The sequence below is a fragment of the Crinia signifera genome, chromosome 2 (assembly GCF_055691185.1).
Source record: "Crinia signifera chromosome 2, ASM5569118v1, whole genome shotgun sequence".
NCBI classification, from domain to species: Eukaryota; Metazoa; Chordata; class Amphibia; order Anura; family Myobatrachidae; genus Crinia; species Crinia signifera.
In genome coordinates, this window is record NC_139218.1 from 154,763,673 (window position 1) to 154,779,011 (window position 15,339).

The 15,339-nt window shown below is 44.4% G+C and overlaps 1 protein-coding gene across 1 annotated transcript in view; it reads right to left on the bottom strand.

The window, feature by feature from the left end:
- Window positions 1-14,624, bottom strand: part of LOC146058914 (myosin-binding protein H-like) — a 144,221-nt gene extending 129,597 nt beyond the window's left edge. The window contains exon 1 of the mRNA XM_083171115.1: window positions 14,328-14,624. Within this exon, the coding sequence (XP_083027241.1) occupies window positions 14,328-14,601 (274 nt within the window). The 5' untranslated portion in view covers window positions 14,602-14,624. The remainder of the gene's footprint in view (window positions 1-14,327) is intronic.
- Between the last annotated feature and the right edge of the window lie 715 nt (window positions 14,625-15,339).

Genomic DNA, 15,339 nt, shown 5'->3' on the forward strand with positions numbered 1-15,339 from the left:
GGTGGGTTTGTATATTGTAAGGGCAGTCTATGACTTTGTTTTTTTTTGGGGGGGGGGGGTGTATAAAAAGTTGTTTTTATATTGGTCTTTAATGATGCTGCCTGCTTTTTATTGTTAAGTCAAAAATGTGTGTGTATCAGCAATCTGTATGTATACTGTATGTGTGCTTAGAGGGGCTGTGTATATGTATGTATTTATGTATGTATGTATGTATGTATGTATGTATGTACTGTGTGTGTGAGTGTGTGAGGGGGCTCTGTGTATAGTACACTAAATCTGTGTGTATTTGTGTGTGTGTGTGTGTGTGTGTTTGTGCGTGCGTGCTGTGCTTGTATGTATTCTATTTGTGTTGTATGTGTATGTATGTGTATTTATGTGTATTTGTATATTCAGGAATGCTACTCGGGGTGCCGGGGGCTTTGAACAAATTAAATTTCCAGAAGGAGAATGATCAGGCCTCTTTTTAGTGATTAAAGAGATGAAAACAGTTTTACATGTTTTTTGGGGTAGTTAAGACCTTTTACATGATACAATATGATTCAAAGGGGTAAATTTGCTAAGATGGGAGTTCTATTTCAGATGGTATGTTGCTATAGGCAACCAATCAGAATCTACTTATTTTTTAAGCACCTTCTAGAAGATAATTGATAGAAGCTGATTGGTTGCCAATAGCAACAGCCCATCTCAAATAAAATTCCCACGTGAGTAAATTTCCCCCAAAGAGTCATGACAAAGTCAGAAAGGTAAAATTTGTACTAGACTGTCAGACAATAAATTAGTTCAACAGCTGTGCAGACTGGAAGTAGGCCTGTAGTGACCATGAAAGGGGTGAAGCTGGGCTGGTTTTGCATCTTGGAGAGGATAGGAAGCAGCATGAAAAATAATTTGCCAGAGATTCTTGGTAGTGGGGTATATTGACACCCAAGACATGTAAGGGGTATGTAAGCACATAGCTAATGACACTGGCTGGTACTTTTTACATTTGAAGACATTTTATTTAATTATTAGTTAAATTATTATTCTATTCTTACTTTACTAGTGACTGCCACCGGACAGGTCCTCGACTTCACTTTGCAATCGCTCCTGCTGCAGTAAACATTACAATTTCATACCAAGCAGTAGAAGCTGCTGGAAGTTGTATTTCTAAATGTGTACATTTAGAAATCCACAATAGGGCACATAGGCCCTTATTCTGATTGATGCGTACTTTTCCGCATACTTTCGGATAGCGTCTTTACGGCGTCTGCGCATGCGTGGAGAACGCAACGCGCATGTGCCACGCATTGACTCCGTACCTGTTCGGCCAAATCCCGTACAAAACTGTGCACCGCAATCAGTCTGGATATATGGGCGTATTATGGGCGTCATGCGGAATGACACATGGGCGTAGTTTAAAAGTGGGCAAAACTGGGAGGAAACATGGGCGGACACGGGGGAGTACACTTATGTTGGGGGGCGTGCATTCGGATAGCACTCCGAATGCACGCGAACAAAACCGATAGAAATGTGCGGTGTCCATAAGTCAAGTATTGCTTTGCGGAAACCACTCGGTCTTGCGGTAGGCGAACGGAACGCCTAATGACTACAAGCATTAACACCTGAACCCAATACAATCGACTCCTTTACTCATTACTCACTAATAGGACGCTTGTCAGTGCTTTAATTGAAACCATTGCTGCTTCAAGGAACCTTTACTAAACACACACATATGCTGTACTTGTCCCTTGTTCATAGTACTATAAATAAATATTTTATGCAAGTTCGAAGTTGTTGGTTTTCTTTGCACATTAAACAGTATATGTGTAGATTGTTTATAATATTTTACACAGGGTCAAATACAAACCATTGCACTTCAATTGATGTAAGGGTTAATGTGTGCAATGGATGTGTTAGCCATGGTTGTAAGGATATATTGGCATATAATTGATTCCAATTCCCAATAAACATTTTTTTATGAGGATAGGTAATTGAATAAGTGGGTCATGTGATGTATTGCAGAATAGACATAATAGTGGCTAGTTTTGCGTAAATACACCGCTTCCGTGCGGACGGACCGCTTGCCATCCGTTCGGATGCGGTATTCCCGTGCATACTCTGTAATACCGTGCAGAATCTGAGTGTTTCCCCCGCACACGCATGGTTTGTATGTCGTCCGTAAACACGCCCTGTTCTTAAAGAGTGAGTCCGTCCGAATGCGGAGGACACGTGGGCGTTTCTACGGACGATGGCCGCACGCGGCAGCACAGCGTGGCGTGCGGACCGCACCGTAAGAATTCGGGAATATCCGCATCAATCAGAATAAGGGCCATGGTGAGCCTGCTGGGCCAGAAATAACCATTACTTCTGGGTCTAGACTCTGGAAACACTTTAGAATTCATGAAGTCTCATGAGACAACTTAGGTGGGTAGCATCCTTAGTATATGGATACAAAATAGCTTTCATGTGACTTGTTTGACTTGTGCATCAATTGCAGGTTACATTTCATATGTTACAAGTTGGGCATTCAATTACTTATCTCGCACTTCATTATTAGCATTTTCTACTCTTCGTTTCCTAGTTATCTATTATTACAACAATAAGTCTGATTTATTTACAGCCACTTCTTGCACCAATAAAAAATTGTTGCAGTGTTATGGGTCTACACAAGTAACGATCCCCGAGCATCGTTGTGGGTGTTGGGCATAACAATAGTGATGTGTGGCCCGTGCATCGCTATTGCCCCAGCGATTAATATCCAGCAGGCTGGATAAATCTATAATCACTGGTGTCAGGGCCAGTATTCTTACGGAGAACACTGGCTCTGACAGATCGCTCAGCGACACATCACTATGCAGCACTGTGTGCTGAGCAATCCCAGCATTCTGGGAGATCTAGCATTGCTCAGAATACTGATCTCCTCTCTCCGTGTGTGTAGACCACTTTACCATTTCACTAGACACTTCACCAGACAGATTCTGGTGAAGCACTGGACAAGGAAAAAAAAACATACACTGGCCACCACAGAATAATAATAAAATAAAAAAAAACAGACATATTAGCCCCCACAGGGAGGAAAAATATATAGTGGCCAAAACAAATTGATTCCCAAAGGGTGGGGGGCACAGGGGATACTGTAACTCTGGTCCTTCTATATTAAGGACCTGGCAGGGGTACCAGCATTTGCAAGTACATACACATTTGCCGATGCTGGCAGCAATGGAGTGGAGACAGGGATCTCTCTTGGGATGTCCTCAGTCATACTGCATTTATAGACGTCAGAGGATGCCACTGATGATGCATCGGCAGTGACATAGAAAAGTGTTTTTCAAACTGTGGGTTCTGACCCCAAAGTCGGGTCGCGACTCCATGTTGCTGACCATCAGGCTAATGACTTCTCTAATCTCTCAATCAGTGATCCAAGAAGTATAAAAAATCTGTTGAATTGTCTGTTACTTCAGATTCCTTGCCTTATTTTGCACCTCCAAAATGCAGCCAAGTATTTGCCGTATTACCTCACATGTGACGACCATTCTGCAGTAACTTGCTGGGGTCATTAATTATTTTTATAGTCTGAAGGCGTCCCGAAACAAAAATGTTTGATGACCCCTGTAATATCGGACTACTGTTTATGAATATTCTGTAGTGCCAACCTAAATGTTTTTTTAATGTAGAGCTGCGAGGGGGAGTGGTTTGGCTAGCCAGCAGGACGGTCCGGTCTGCTGAGAGCTCCCGTACCAGCTAGGAATTACACCCCTGCCTTCCTCTACCCCATCCTTCCCCTCCTTTGCCCCGGACGGTGTAAAACATGGTTGCGGAGCCGGGGAGCGTTTATCCACGCTCCTGCTGGTTGAGGCTATCCACTAGGCGGAGCAGCACGCGCCCCGGGCACCACTGTCCCTGGTACCGGCACCATCGTGGGTGAACACGGAGTGTGTTCTGCCCCAGATCCACCGTCCAGCAACAGCAGGACCCGCGGAGACCACCCCGCAGCTTGTGAGTACCTGGGGAGGTCGGGCGGGTGTTTCTCCCTGCCCGGTATCTTTGTGTCATCTTTGTGTCAGTGCGGTATCCCTATAGCTGCAGAACAGCTTTCTACTGAGGAGTCCTGCTGCCCTCCACAGCCCCAGTCCCTACTACTAGCAACTATAGCCCAACTCGCCTGGGGCACGCAGTAACTGTCAACCCACCTTCTGGTTTATTATACCTCATAGCGCACAAGCAGCTCGTGCTCCTACTTCATCTATAAAGAAAATCTCCCTGCATTACCCTCACAATGTAGGTTGTTGATGGGCTTCCTGCCACTCACTAATAACCCCTTGCTGCTGGAGGTTGCTGTGTCACCGCAACTTGCGGTGAAATGGAGGTGATAGAGACGCTCAGTGTGAATGCTCAGTGTGATGCAGGTGATGGGGACGTGCGGTGTGATGCATGTGATGAGGTCGTGCGGTGTGAGGAAGGTGATGGGGATGTGCGGTGTGGGGAATGTGATGGGGACATGCGGTGTGATGAAGGTGATGGGGACGTGCAGTGTGATGCAGGTGATGGGGATGTGCGGTGTGATGAAGGTGATGGGGACGTGCGGTGTGATGCAGGTGATGGGGATGTGTGATGGGGATGTGCGGTGTGATGCAGGTGATGGGGATGTGCGGTGAGATGAAGGTGATGGGGACGTGCGGTGTGATGCAGGTGATGGGGATGTGCGGTGTGATGAAGGTGATGGGGACGTGCGGTGTGATGAAGGTGATGGGGACGTGCGGTGTGATGAAGGTGATGGGGACGTGCGGTGTGGGGAATGTGATGGGGACGTGTGGTGTGATGAAGGTGATGGGGACGTGCGGTGTGATGCAGGTGATTTGGATGTGCGGTGTGATGAAGGTGATGGGGACGTGCGGTGTGATGAAGATGATGGGGACGTGCGGTGTGATGAAGGTGATGGGGACGTGAGGTGTGATGCAGGTGATGGGGTCGTGCGGTGTTATGCAGGTGATGGGGACTTGCGGTGTGATGAAGGTGTTGGGGACGTGTAGTGAGATGAAGGTGATGGGGACGTGCGTTGTGATGAATGTGATGGGGACATGCGGTGTGATGAATGTGATGGGGACGTGCGGTTTGATGCAGGTGATGGGGACGTGCGGTGTGATGCAGGTGATGGGGACGTGCGATGTGATGAAGGTAATGGGGACGTGCGGTGTGATGAAGGTGATGGGGACGTGCGGTGTGATGCAGGTGATGGCGACGTGCGGCGTGATGAATGTGATGGGGATGTGCGGTGTGATGAAGGTGATGGGGATGTGCGTTGTGATGCAGGTGACAGGGACGTGTGATGTAGTGGACATGTGTCACTGGTGTGATGTAGGGAACGTGTGCTGTAGGTGACAGGGACATGCAGTGTAAAGTTTGGCTCAATCCGTGTGGCAAAACGTAATTTTTTTTTTCTCAACCCGCGTAGTATAATGTGATTTTTGGCTCATTCCTTTTGAATTTTGGCTCATTGTGTGTCACATAATGTTTAAGGGCTAGCTAGTATTATGGGGTCTACTATTGTGTTGCATAATGTATATAAGATTTATATGGGTTGGCACACTACACAGGACCATGCCCCCTTTAAAGTGACCACTCCCCTTTTAAAGTGGCCACGCCCCTTTTCCAATTTTTCATTGATGAAGAGATTTACACAACATGGATAAAAGATTTAATCATTAAATTAGAAATGTGCAATGGACAATTTTCGTGGTTTTGGTTTTGAATCTGGATCTCCCTTCGTGTTTTGGATCTATACTAAACACCTCACAATATTGTTTTTGTACGCCAAAAGGTTGCACCAAGCTGATGACTAAGCTAAGTGACGCAAGTGGATGGCACAAACACATGGCACATCTAAGAGTGGCACCCTAGTTGCAGGCAAGTTGGTAGTTTTAAAAACAAGGCCCCCAATAAGCAAATAATGCAAAAAAGAGGTGCAAGATGGAATTTTCCTTGGGTCCTCCCACCCTTATGTTGTTTTAACATGAAATGCACAGTTTAACAAACCAAATATTTCAGTGACAGGGTCTGCCACAACTGAGCCTCCACACAAAAAAGAGGTGCTCCATCTGCTGTATAATTCATGGGGTGCTGCTAAGCAGGGCCGGATTATAATGGGGGCACAAGGGGTCAGTGCCCCTGGGCCCCCCTCTAGCTAGGGGCCCCCTGTGGTTGGCATGTATTTAAAAAAAAAAAAAAAACATTTTTTGCCAAAGGTTTTGTGCATGGGAGTGGGGTAATGCTGCAGCTTCACCTATCTGCCAATGTGACAATGATTAATGGTGCTGAGCATTGGGAGCCAAGTGTGCAGTGCATTACTGGGAGTTGACTAAGTCCCATGACACTTTGCACCAGAGGGCAGAGACTGAGCCGTTTGTGCTGAGCTCTGATTGGTGGAGCTCATTACATGCTTCTCAGGCCCATGGATAACAGCAGCAGCAGCAGCAGCAGCTGTCATGGGAGGGTTTTTAATCAGAGGCAGCACTGGGACTGTGAGGTCTCCTACAGAGTAAGGTGCAGAGGGACAAACACAGGCTTTTCATGTTGTATGTATGTATGTATGTATGTATGTATGTATGTATGTATGTATGTATGTATGTATTTGTGTGTGTGTGTGTGTATATATATATATATATATATATATATATATATAAATATATATCCCCTGAAGTTACCCATTGACCAAGTTTATACTGCCTTTACTCTGTGTTTTGATAGTGTAATATTCCCCCATGCAGTTTGCGGCCAGTAATAAAGTGCAAGGGGGCCCCCCTGTCTAAAGTGCCCCGGGCCCCCGAAGGCTTAATCTGGCACTGCTGCTAAGTCTGCCACATCAGTCCAGGGGTGCTGTTTCAATTGCTGTATAAGTCTAGGGGTGCATTGTATTGAAAGATATGGAGGACAAACAATTACAAGATCAGGAACCTATTCCTACTGGTGCTGAAGATGCTACCACCAGTCATGACATTGACGTTGCCAGTTCATCAACTTCGTCTTCTCCCGGAGAGGCACAATTAAAAGTTGGCAACCCTGTAGAAATTGCTATTTAATGCCCACATGCTGTATCATAGTGATTAGAAATGATAAGGAACGATTGAATATCTGCATTTAACAAATAATTCCTGCTGGTTCAGTGACCATGATAAGAGTATGTCTCATTGAAGAATTCTGCAGTAAAGTGGTAGTAATTGGTATCAACTTACTGACAGTTCTGACCCTGTGCATTTGCAGGCATTAGGTAGAACATGTGCAGAAGCAATCTGTGATGGAAGAGAAGGGAGGCGTACTGTACATGGGCCTCCAGAGAAGGATCAATCAGGTGATCTCTATGAGTACACATTAGCCGGCTGCCCCGCAAGCGATATCATATATTGTGCACCCAGCTACAGTATAGTAAACTGGTTATGCAGTCACCATTGAGAATACAAACTGTGTTCTGCAGCAGAGGACTAAGGGGCCCACTGCTGCCCCTGCCACCCTTTTCCTTTATTTCCCTGTCACACTCTGCCTCCCCTGCTCTCCCCATCATAATCTGCCTCTCCCTGTCTCCCACTGCCATGCTGAATATTGTGCAATTATATTTTTGCCACTGGGATCACCGTCCACAAGTTCTGCCACTGGTCTGCAGCATTAGTCACACATGCCACTCAACAATTGTGAGATTAGGAGCAGGACCTATGAGTACTCACCCAGTATTGAAAATACATATTAAATACATAAAATAAATGCTTTATATGGGACTCAAACTGAGCTCATACACAGCAGTCATACACTAAGGAGGCAATTCTAATTCATACTCACCAATGGTGAGCAATGGTGATGGACTGCGTATGCACATATTCGCTTATGTGCATGTGCCGGCCATCTATGCGAGCGGATGCGGCGACTTGTATAGTCACCGGCCCACCACACTCTTCCAAGGTGCCGCATATCTAAGTCACCAGAGAGTGAATTAGGTTTGTGAACTCCTTAGAAATAATTGAATGGATCTTTATGCAAAACATCCATTTGCATGGGTGCAGTGTTTAGTTGACTCACAAAGATGCAAATTTCACAGCTTTGCAAGTCATTTAGATATATTATTATTATTATAATTTTATTTATAAGGCGCCACAAGTGTTTCGCAGCGCCGTACAAAGGAACAATACAGGGAGACAAAGCTTGGCATAACATTGAATAAATAACAAAAATACAGTACAAATAAAGAGCGCCACAGATCAATACACATTACAGCTTAAATGTAAGTAGTGAGGACTCAATCAACATACAACTAGAGGCTTGAGGCCAATGATGGAGATGAGTATGCAGACGAAGATGGTCACTGAGAATGTCCTTCTAAATACACTGAGTTTTTTCTTCTATGTACAGTACATAGGAAACCATTGCAGCTAAGCTAGGGAAGGCCATTGGCGAGGCAACCATATATGTTGACATCGGTAGTTTATATATAGATTGTAGAAATGGGAACCAGCGTTGGTTAACACCAGGGATGCAGAACTTTCGGCCCTTCAACTGTTGTTGAACTACACATCCCAGCATGCCCTGCAACAGTTTTAGCATGGCCAAATAGCAAAACTGTAGCAGGGCATGCTGGGATGTGTATTTCATAAACAGCTGGAGGGCCAAAGGTTCCCCATCCCTGGTTTACACACATCAATGGTTATCCCTGCAGTCGTGAAAGGTGGGAATCAGGGCAATCAGGAAAGTGGATGTCACTTTGTGGTACGACTGTGAGACGAGCTATACTCTGTGCTTTTGGTAAAATCTAAAGAAAAATTATTGCAGACTGTTAGCTACAGGTATCAATAACACAGAACCATTGTTTAGAGTGTCTTATTATGGTGTATGAGGTTGCATTTCACAGCGCCTGTATAGCATGCTGATCAATGTGAATTTCAAGTACAAGGAGATTTAACTTAAAGTTATTATTAATAAAGTTCACTAGTTAAGTTCCTGAATATGCAGTTGCACCACAAGGGGAATGTTGGTGATTGGGTCCGCACTTGAGTGCGTGTCACCTACCAAGTGCTGACCCCAAAATGCCTTCTCCTGCTCAGTGAAAGGATTCAATGCTTTGCTGTAACATTGGCCCTTATTCTGATTCACTCACAAAGGCAAATTCCTTCTCAAATGGACAAAACCATTGGTGAATTCAGGTGGGGGGGGGCACCGGGAACGTGCCCCCTGTCATTTTATTTTGTAGCTCTGAGGACCAGGGCTTTCCAACGAGTCCAGCCCCGTGTCACTAGCCCCCCGGGAACCGGAGATATTGCCTGGCAAAGCTGTAACGTTTTCCCCCATAGGATAATATGGGACCCGTTAATTCCGACCCACACCCGTTTCTGATGTCTGCCAGTTCCTCCCCTGGCATAACAGAAGTTGATCTCATTCAATTCCAAATCGCTGGGCTAAAAGGGGCCAAACTGGAATGCATTTACTGGTGTGAGAGGGGTATTATTTCAAATAGCCGGGACCTGCAGTGCTCTGAATACAGCCAGGCTCTGCCACTGTCAGTGGCTATCACTTCTGCCTGGCGGCGGCTGTCCCCCATTTACCGCAAGCATGTATTGGCAATGAGCATGTAATCCCACATGGCAACGAGCATGGAACCTCTGGCAATGAGCATGTAGATAAGCAGCACTTACAGTATGTAGCATCATTTGTAATAGGCATTATGGTGTTTGGCATAATACATAATGGACATAATGGTGTGTAACTTAACGTGTAATGGACATTATGGTGTGAATGTTTAATGCGCGCCTTTGGCGGACAATGTCCATATTTATGAAGCGTATTAAGAATTTTGGCTTAATCTGTGTGGTATCATGTGAATTCTGGCTCAATCCGTGTGGCATTATGTGAATTTTGCCTCAATCCATGTGGCATTATGTGAATTCTGGCTCAATCCGTGTGGCATTATGTGAATTTTGCCTCAATCCATGTGGCATTATGTGAATTTGGGCTCAATCCGTGTGGCATTATGTGAATTTTGCCTCAATCCATGTGGCATTATGTGAATTCTGGCTCAATCCGTGTGGCATTATGTGAATTTTACCTCAATCCATGTGGCATTATGTGAATTTTGGCTCAATCCGTGTGGCATTATGTGAATTTTGCCTCAATCCATGTGGCATTATGTGAATTTTGGCTCAATCCGTGTGGCATTATGTGAATTTTGGCTCAATCTGTGTGGCATTATGTGAAGTTTGGCTCAATCCATGTGTTATTATGTGAAGTTTGGCTCAATCCGTGTGGCATTATGGGAATTTTGGCTCAATCTGTGTGGCATTATGTGAATTTTGGCTCGATCCGTGTGGCATTATGTGAATTTTGACACAATCCATGTGGCACTATGTGAATTTTGGCTCATTCCATTTAGCATCATGTGTAATGGGCAAGTATAATGGGGTCTAGTATTTGTTGCATAATGTGTAGAAGTTGTATATGGTGTGGTACACTATACTCAAGGCCACGCCCCCTGTTGAGTGGCCACACCCCTTTTCCAGAGGGCGCCTTCGGCGCGCGCACAACTACATCCTTCACTTTTGTCGCCATGGTGGGCCTGCGTACTTTAAATGCCAGGGCCTTTTTTTAATCCCATTCCCACCCTCTTTATGCCGCTCTCTTAGCATGTACACTGGCACCACGAACACTGCCCTCCAACACCCAAACCCTCTTTTATCATGGTGCCCCCCCTGTCATTTTATCCTGGAACCGCCCCTGGACAAAACCATGTGCATTGCAGGTGGGGCAGATGTAAGATATGCAGAGAGATTTAGATTTGGGTGAGTTATATTGTTTCTGTGCAGGGAAAATACTGACTGCTTTATTTTAACACTGCAGTATAGAATTCACTTTGAATTAAAACCGCACCCAAATCTTATTCTCTCTGCACAAATTACATCTGCCCCACCTGCAGTGTGCATGGTTTTGTCCATATGAGAAGGAATTTGCCTTTGCGAGTGAACAAGAAGAAGGACCATTATGTGGTTATTCTGGTTCAACCAAAGCCCACCTTGTGAATGGTGGACTGGCCGACACAAATTCGCAGCGTGTGTTTGCACGCACTGGCTGCGATTGGATGTTTGACATAAATATCCATTCACGGCCTGTGGGGGAACATCCACATCATTCAATGGTAGCCGACCATCGAATGATGTGGAAGGCATACGCACATCTAAGGTTGTTCAGAGCAATGCTGGACGTTCCGATGAGCGAGTCCCCCGGCCCACCACCCCACACCCCGCCCACCGGCCGCTATGTTGGGTTTGTGCTCTCGGCGAACATGTGCATTTCAAAAACATCTTGCTCGCATGCGCAGCACTCGGCTCTTGTAACAATAGGCCCACTTCTGTGCGTAGCCCAGGACTTACTCGGCGGCTGTGATAGAATCAGTTGGATCGGATATGGGTTAGGCTGCGGGGGGAAAGCTTTGCTTAGGGAGGTGGCAAAGATAAGGTAAGTATACCAAACAACTGTCATTTTTCCCTCCTTCCGAATGCCGGTGACCGTATTCTGACCATTGGCATCCCACCGCTAGTCAACTGTATGTATTCCAGATCTAAGGCTATCAACATTATCAAGTGCTGATATCACATAAAACCATAAGATCAATATGGTTGACAGATCAGCCAAACAAAGCATGCACATGCTGGATGACAATACATGAACCAGTGTGCATATACCCTGTGTTTCAAATGTTGTTACTTTGAAGCTAAAGTAGCTAGTGTTTCAACCAATTTATTGCAGTAATATTTACAGAATTATTATTTTAAGGAGCCCGACTTACTAATATGTGATAATAGTAATCAATTCTAATTGCTACCTCCTTTGGTATTGATTGCAGTGGCCGGATGATGTCACATGACATCAGACCCCACCCCCCTATTTGACCATTGCCAGCCAAAATAAAAATAAGTATAGCCTTACTTTTATTGCGAAAAATAATTAGATGGTGAGGGACCATAAATACGAGCGGATGTGTATGCAAACGCATCAGCTCGCATGCTAGTGAGGGGATTCGGGCGGCTGGGTGGGGCGTTCGGTGGGGTGGCGTTTACCTGTGAAAATACGCAGCCTAGGAAGCAGGTCTGAATCAGACCCAGAGAGATGAAGCAAGTAACTAGACAAAACATGGTATGAAAATATTTTTTTTCATGCTGAGGAAATACAGTACTGGCTTTATCAACTTTCAACTTTATTTTTACACTGCTATTTACAGTACATTTAGATTTGAGTTGAGTAGACACTTCCCTCCCCATTCTAAGAGGGTTATTCTGGTTGACTCCCTCGGATGCGAATTCGCACCCTTGTGAGTCAATCAGAACCCGCCCTGCCAAAGGTGGTACACCAGCCCACCATTCCCACGCCAGATTCATTTGCACGGCATGGGAATAGATGTTTTACATACTGTAAATATCCATTTGCAGACCAGGGGAAACCTCCCACATCTTTCGATGGTCCCCGGCGAACAGTTTGTGCATGCTCCCGGCGTATGCACATGCGCAGAAATTACCCTGCGCATGTGCATACACCAAACATTGGTCCCCTTGCGAACGAACGTCTGCTGCGAATGGCCAGACTAAGGTCCAAAATCTATTTGCACATTTTAAACATGCCCCACTTTCAATGCAGCATGATTTTGCCTGTTCCCAGTTCCTTGAAATGTCTTGCTTTATTCTCAACTCAGATCTACAATGTCTAGGTCTACAGTCATATGGTCGACCACTAATGGTCGACATTCAAATGATTAACAGGGTCAAAAGGTCGACAGCACCAAAGGTTGACAATCAAAAGGTTGACAGGGTCCAATGGTCGACAAGGTCCAATAGTCGACAGGGTCAATAGGTCGACAGCCTGCTTTTTTTTTCATGCCCTACCATCCACTATGGTGTAGAGGGTGAATATAATAGTGTACCAAGCGCAGCGAGGCACCGAGGCTGAAACATGGCGAGTGCAGTGAGCCATGCGAGGGGACGTGGTACACTTAGACAGAGTCCACGTCGACCTATGTTGACATAGCCACAAGAAAACAGAAAAAATCATGTCGACATTTCCATGTCGACCTTTGTGATGTCAAACTTTTGACCATGTAGACATTTTGGCTGTCGAGCTATTGACCCTGTCGACCTATTGTCTGTCGACGGTCGGACCCTGTCGACATTTTCACTGTCGACCTTTTAACTATCGACCATTAGTGGTCGACCATATGACTATAGACTTAGACATTGTAGATCCAATATACCAAAACCACACTTACACAGTGTCCATGCACACATATTGATTTTTCATGTCAAACTTTTGGTGTCTACCTATTGACTTTCTGACTAGACATTGTCTGTGAGCTATTCCACACCCGTCACCCCTCATTGATGTTGTTACACAATATTGTAAGCCATTCTCCCCAGATTCCTACTGGTATTAATTACCACTGTAGAAAAAGTATGTTTTTTTTTATTTGGGAATTTTTGCAGTATTGGTGTATGTAAGACAAGTCCTAATTTTCATTGCTATAGTGATTTTAATTAATAATAACACATTTTGGGGTGGATGTATGAAGCAGTGGTAAGGGAGAAGTGAGAAAGTGCCAATCAGCTCCTAACTGTCCCTTTTTAAACCCAGCCTCTAACTTAACAGCCAGGAGCTGGTTGGCCAGTGATAAAGTACCAGGCACTTTATCACCTCTCCTCACTTATTACTGCTTCATCATACATCTACTGTACCTCTTTATCCTGTTTGTGACCTCTGCTATATCCATTATGAGAAATTAATGACAATACCAGGCTTGCAGTTACATGTGCTGTCCTTCTTAAATAGGCTTCTCTGTGCTCTGAATGGAGAAACTATTGCCAGTATTAAGGTGGCCATACATCTACAGATCGATTGTCAGATTGGGCTGGTTGGAACAAAAACCTGGTAATATCTGAATGACAGTTTTTGGCAGTTTTCCAGCAATTCAAAGCAAATGGTCAACTGTCATTTGTTCTCATCATTACCAGGATTTTGTTTCAATCAGCCCAATCTGACAATCGATCTGTAGATGTATGGCCACCTTTATCCTACATCTGAAAACGCCAGGTCAGATATACAGTTTGTATACATACAGTTTAATACACAGATAGACGGATCCCTTAAGATTTGAATTTATAACCTATCTCAACCAACTTCTGCATTTCCTGGCAAAGTAGTAAGAAAGAGCCAATATCAAATGTCTGTAAATGCAAATCACACCAATAGCCATTATTAAAAATATGCTAAAAATGCTTATTTCATACATCTATTAAATTTTGTATTATTTTACAATACTAAATGCATTAGCTACTTACCATCTTTTGGAGCCTCAGGAATCACAGGCTCAGGCTCTTTTTCTTCTGTTGGTTTTGTTTCGGGAACAGTGGTCTCTGGAGCAGGGGTCTCAGTAATAGCGGTTTCTGGAACTGGAACCTCTGGTACTGAAACAGAGGTCTCAGGAACTGGTGCAGTAACCTCTGGAACTGTAGCTTCCACTGCTGGAGCAACAGGCATTGTAACTTCTGGAGCTTTGCTTTGTGCAGCTTTTGGTGGAGCTGGAGATTTTTTAATGGGAACTTTTGCTGGCATGGCTGAGCCTGAAGCTGTCCTGTACTATAGCTGTAAAAATGTTTGGTCATTCCGATTTATATAGCCTCCTGTCAGGCAATATACCACCTGTTTTTTACGAAGTGCCTCTGTATATTTAAAGCACTGGGGCACTCAGCTCCCAGGACAAAAATAACTGTACTATAAACATGACAGGTTTTAAAAGACAGTGTACAGATTTTTCATCTAACAGTCTGCCTTGTAAAGTGTGATAGATAGATAAGAAAGTGAGAGATTTGGCAAGAAATCTCCAGTTTATTTAAAGCGGGAATCATTTACACTGCAAAACCAGGTTGATTTTGCATTGTGAATGATTACCGCTTTAAAAAAAAACCCTGAAGATTTCTTACCAAATCTCTGACTTTCTGATTCTCTCATCCTATTACATTTCACCCCATGTTCCTGAACCTGTCCTGGGCCATAATGTACTTTCCATAAAATAAGTTTTGATTTAAAGTTCCTTTTGAATGCCTCTTCTAAGCGAGATGCTGGTGTCGGTATTCTGTCCGCCTGCATCCCCACTGCCAGTCAGCCGTATGTAACACACATACACACACAGTCCACAAAGTGAGACTTGTATCAAAAACATATTTACTTGTATTAAGCATAAATCAGCTTAGCCTCAATGAATTACAGACTATTGTATCTGAACTACAGCAGCTGGCAGAACAGTTATCCAAGCGTCAGCTCAATGCAGATGATACATACTTGCGTTCTTTT